The 5,000-nt window shown below is 32.1% G+C and overlaps 1 protein-coding gene across 2 annotated transcripts in view; it reads left to right on the top strand.

The window, feature by feature from the left end:
* The window catches only part of LOC137659536 (uncharacterized), a 12,125-nt gene extending 9,700 nt beyond the window's left edge, over positions 1–2,425 (top strand). For both annotated transcript variants that reach the window (XM_068394403.1, XM_068394402.1), the window contains exons 2-3: positions 448–551; positions 1,268–2,425. In XM_068394403.1, coding sequence (XP_068250504.1) covers positions 455–551; positions 1,268–1,734 — 564 coding nt within the window. In that variant the 5' untranslated portion in view covers positions 448–454 and the 3' untranslated portion in view covers positions 1,735–2,425. The remainder of the gene's footprint in view (positions 1–447; positions 552–1,267) is intronic.
* The last annotated feature ends 2,575 nt before the right edge of the window (positions 2,426–5,000 follow it).

Here is a 5,000-nt window from a genome sequence, read left to right as displayed (position 1 = left end):
TTTTTATGCAATTTCTTTATTTCCTTTCCTGACTGGGCTATTTTCTCTGTTGGAGCTCTTGGGGTTGTAGCATCCTGCTTTTCCAACAAGGGCTGTAGCTTGGCTAGTAATGATAGTAATATAATCAGTGTGTAGGCTATATATATATATATATATATATATATATATATATATATATATATATATATATACATATATATATATATATACATATATATATATATATATATACATATATATATATATATATATATATATATATATATATATATATATATATATATATATATATATATATATACTGTATATATGCAAATGCGTGTATATGTGTATACTTTTAGAATGAAAAAAAAAACGATATTTTCTAGCACATAAAAGGTGTATGGGAATTATAGTGAGAACGTTACTGAGTTACTGAGACATTTTCCTTTATATTTTTATTTTCAGAGAAAAGATGTTAAAAGCGAAGACGGTTTTGGGACTGTTCGGGCTGGCTCTATCCTTCTCATGTTTGATGTTATATGTCATGACCTTTGTCGTTCTTCCAAATGGTGAGAATTTTATTTTTTTTAGAATAGCTAAATTCTTAAAGAATAAAGCAAAAAGAAAAAAATAATCTGATTCATCTAACAGGATTTATTAATTCTATAGCAAATTTTATATTATATTTTGCTAAAAGAATAAAAGTTTAAAGGTGATTCATGAATGGCAAGGGCAAGGGACCGTATAATGCCCAAGAGACTGATCGTATACTATATACTGATCAGCGTCCAAGCCCCCTTCTCCATCTAGCTAGGATCAAGGAGGGCCGGTCAATGGCTACTGATGACTCAGCAAGTAGGCCAATAGACTTTCCCAAACAACCCCTTCCTTAGCTTATAAGTATGGTGAGGTTCCAGACACTACTAAAGCTATGTGGCTTAAGAGGGTCTCGAACTCTCGCCCAACAGATTGTCAGGAAATGGACGTTTTCAATGGGCTACCACAATTCTATATTTGGTAATTGGATGCGATAAATTAGTTATCAAGTCCAGGCAATGTTCAAACAACTGAATGAGAATATTTATGTCTTCATGAGTCAATACCTTCCATTAAACTCATAATTAAATGAGCATTAACTGATCTTAAAGTTCTAATAGGGCATAAGAATTATAACAAATACGAATTTTTCTTTATTACAACTTTAACATAGACATTTCGTAAATTTTGGGTTTACTGAGATGTCCAATTGATGAAAATTTAATGCGTTATCATTTTATCACCTCAGACGTGCTTCAGAAATCCAGTTTTCACCGCACGCAAGGTCTTCCCTTAGGTCAGCGGTCCGGAGGAGCATCTATTCGGCAGAAAATGGACTCATTACTGAAATCCAACAATGCAGCGGGAAGATTTGCTCAACGGCACGTCGTCGACATCGACGCCAATGGCGAAGTGCCCCCAGCGGTGAAGAAGTCAAGGACGTCACCGAGCTTCGGCGTTGAAGAAGGTCATCTCAATAAGAGAGAAGACAAGGATAAGAAAGAGCTCTTTCCGAAAGGTGGACGTCCTAGTGGAATACGCACGATTCCTCAGGCAAAGTTTCCGCTTTTAAGAGTCAGACCTGAGGTTAGGATGACCGACGATGGGCGAGTGAACGTGACCCTTTTACTCAAAACGCTTCGAGACCATGGGGTGAATCCCAAACGGGCTAGGACATTAGTATCGACTCTTTGGGGTAAGGATGAAAGACACTGATAATAATCGAATGTGTTTCCTCAACCACTTTCATGATATAATACCGAACGTAAGCTTTAAAGTTCCTGAAAGGTAAAATAATAATCGAGAAGTGTCGCTATCTTTGGCTGATTCGTGACTTACTTGTCTAGTGCAGTTACTGAGTTTGTTTCAAGAACATTTATAAATATCCGACATTTTTTTTTTTTATTTTTCAAACACTTTTACAAAGCAAATAATTTTATCATTGTCATTGATTATATAACAATTTAAGAAGTTTATTACGAGAAAATGTCTAACGTATGCATAAAATGTTTATTTCTTATGTACATAACTTTTAGTTGACAGCCCATTTGGGTATGTATACAGCAAATGCTCGTTGCTGTCATATTTTGATGAACTTCGTTATTTTTGGCGAAATAAGTCATAGAAACGTCATGGTGAGTCTATTCCATGAATGTTCACGTAAATCAGTGTGGATTGTTGTCTTTGCCTATAATAGGAACATCATAACGAAACTTAGGGACGATTTTCCTTGGGCTACGAACAATGTTACCAATGGAAAGTATGAAAAGGGATCTAAAAAGATACTCATGAAAATTAAAATGTATCCAAATTTTGCAAAAAGGTATCCAAAAGGTATCCACTTTTCTCTTTAGAAACAAACAATAAATTCAAAGAAATTATGTATACTTACACACACACACACACACACACATATATATATATATATATATATATATATATATATATATATATATATATATATATATATATATGTATATATATATACATATATATATAAATATATATATATATATATATATATATATATATATATATATATATATATATATATATATATATAGTCAGTAGCTTCCCGGCATATGATAAAGACATTCGTCTGGCAGTGGCACTATACATTTCTATAATTTGTTCAAGAATTATCTTATGTAAAGGAAAGTTTTAGTTTTTGTTGTTTTGGACATTGCTAATTTTGGTTGATCACGAAGGCACAAAAACGATTTAATTCTATTTTGCTGCTTTTGGCTGATGAAGTAATGTTTCATTATGAACACAACTAATATCAGTATTGAAATAATTTTGTAGGTTGATAGGAGTTTACCTTTACATTTTTTTTTTAATCACAGAATTAATGTAAAATTAGAATATATTGAACTCCAATATTTCAGTGCCAAATTTTTTTGCTTTCCTAATAAACAAATATGACTGAACTTGGCAATACCAAAACAAATATCATTTAGACAGTGCAGAAACAGGTAGCCTACAATCGATCATCCTTTTTCTTTTGCTTTTCTTTGTATTTTTATTACTTTTAATTATTAAAACATAAGGTAAATTTATGTTTAGATAAATAAAGTCATGATTTCCCTATATAGAATAACGAATAGATTTGTTCGAATAAATAAAAAAGGCTTTCATGCATGTGAATATGAATGGACTTGGCAACGCCAAAAAAGTAATTAGACAATGGAAAAAAATATGCTTGATCAATCTCACACTTTTCTATAGATACCTTTAATCATTATAGTAATTAAAACGTAGCAATAATCAATTTATGTTTAGATAAAGACAATAGAGGTTTCCTAATATAGAAATATGGATGACCTTGCAAAACCAAAAATATAATAATTAAACTGACGAAAAATAAATATAACTGACAATCCTTCCTTTTTCCTACCTTTCTTTACATGAAGTTTGTGCAGAGTTTCGCCTATCTTGAAATAATTAGGCTCCCACCATTCCCTTTAGTTAGTAAAAGCCCATTTGAAGATTCCGTGTTGAGCCTATTCCTAACATCTGTCTTTTTTTATGAAAAGCGAAAAGGGATATGGGATAATATAAATGACAGTGATGTCTTATCAATGGTCAGAAATCAGGTTCATTCAAATACCATTGTCATGGTGGATCCGTACAGTACACGACAACGAGGCTAATCTAACTATTGGATGCTATACTGGTCTTTGCTGACAGAAGATTTAGATGATAGCAAACAAATATCTTCCATATTTGCGGAGGCATAAAGTCGATACTCCAGTTTATTGTGATGATTCCTATATGTTAAACCTTCATACGAATTTGTACTGCAAATTCTACCTAAAAATATCAAATGACATCAAAGGGGTTGATTGATTAAGATAGCCACGCTTCATTTAGTATGACGAGAGCTCTTGCCCATGAGCAAGCCAACAAGAAAAGTTATATTTCTTTTTATACTTCCTCCCTCGCATTAGCAGTACACAGTTTGTTGTTACATAACTGCTGTTTTAGCAATTCTGAATGAGGGCCAGAAGAATAGCCATAAAATAACAGAAAAACTATATGATGATAATGAGGGAAAAAAGAAAAAATAAAGATGGATAACCGTGGGAAGTCATTGACCTGGTTTCCTCACTAAACGACACAGAACTGACATCGTCAGCGTAGTCAACCAAACAGAAGTTCGTGATGTCAGCGTACGTTTGATATATATTCAAAATATACACTAAATTAAAATTGAGTAAAAGTGTCACGATTTGTGAATTGTATATTTTATTTACACTTTTGAGTAATTACTCCATTTTTAATTTAGTATATATTTTGAATATATAACAAACGTACGCTGTCATCACGAACTTCTGTTTGGTTGACTATGTTGAAGATCTTAGTTCCAGGTCGCTTAGTGAGGAAACCAGGCTAGGTTTTTTTCTTTTTTTATAATTCTATATTTCTTTTCTTTATAATTTTAACTTGTCTTCCACGTGGCAAATTGTTTTAAACTATGGAAAAGTAAAAGAGGAAAACAATAGCTTTGTATAATTTGGCAGTATATGTAGAGCGTGGTCTTGTAAATAAATGAATTTGCGTTTGATAGAATTGTCAAATGTTTCACTCCTTTTGTTTATTGTGTGCATAATACGTTATATATGTTATACAAAAAATGATTTTGCGTTTATTGAATATGAATTCGCGCTTTGCTCGAGTTTTCTGTATGTGCATACTCCAATTATTACCATTACTCCTCATGTGATTATAGCCTAGCTTCGACACTATAATTTTCCCCATCTCAATTGCTATTGAAAGCAAAATTAGGCCTACAGCAATATTATGAGGACAGGTCTGTATCTTTATTGTTTCGTTGTCAATCGTCTTATTTTAATAATCAACTAGGGGTCGACTGCAATTTTTTTTTTTTTTTTTTGTAATTGTAGTATTGGTTTCCAACAATAATTCTTTATTTCGCAGGAATACTTTGAAAAGGACCAGTTTGAAAATAAACGGCTAAT

The sequence above is a fragment of the Palaemon carinicauda genome, chromosome 20, assembly GCF_036898095.1.
Source record: "Palaemon carinicauda isolate YSFRI2023 chromosome 20, ASM3689809v2, whole genome shotgun sequence".
Classification (NCBI taxonomy): Eukaryota; Metazoa; Arthropoda; class Malacostraca; order Decapoda; family Palaemonidae; genus Palaemon; species Palaemon carinicauda.
This window is presented reverse-complemented; position numbering and strand designations above follow the sequence as displayed.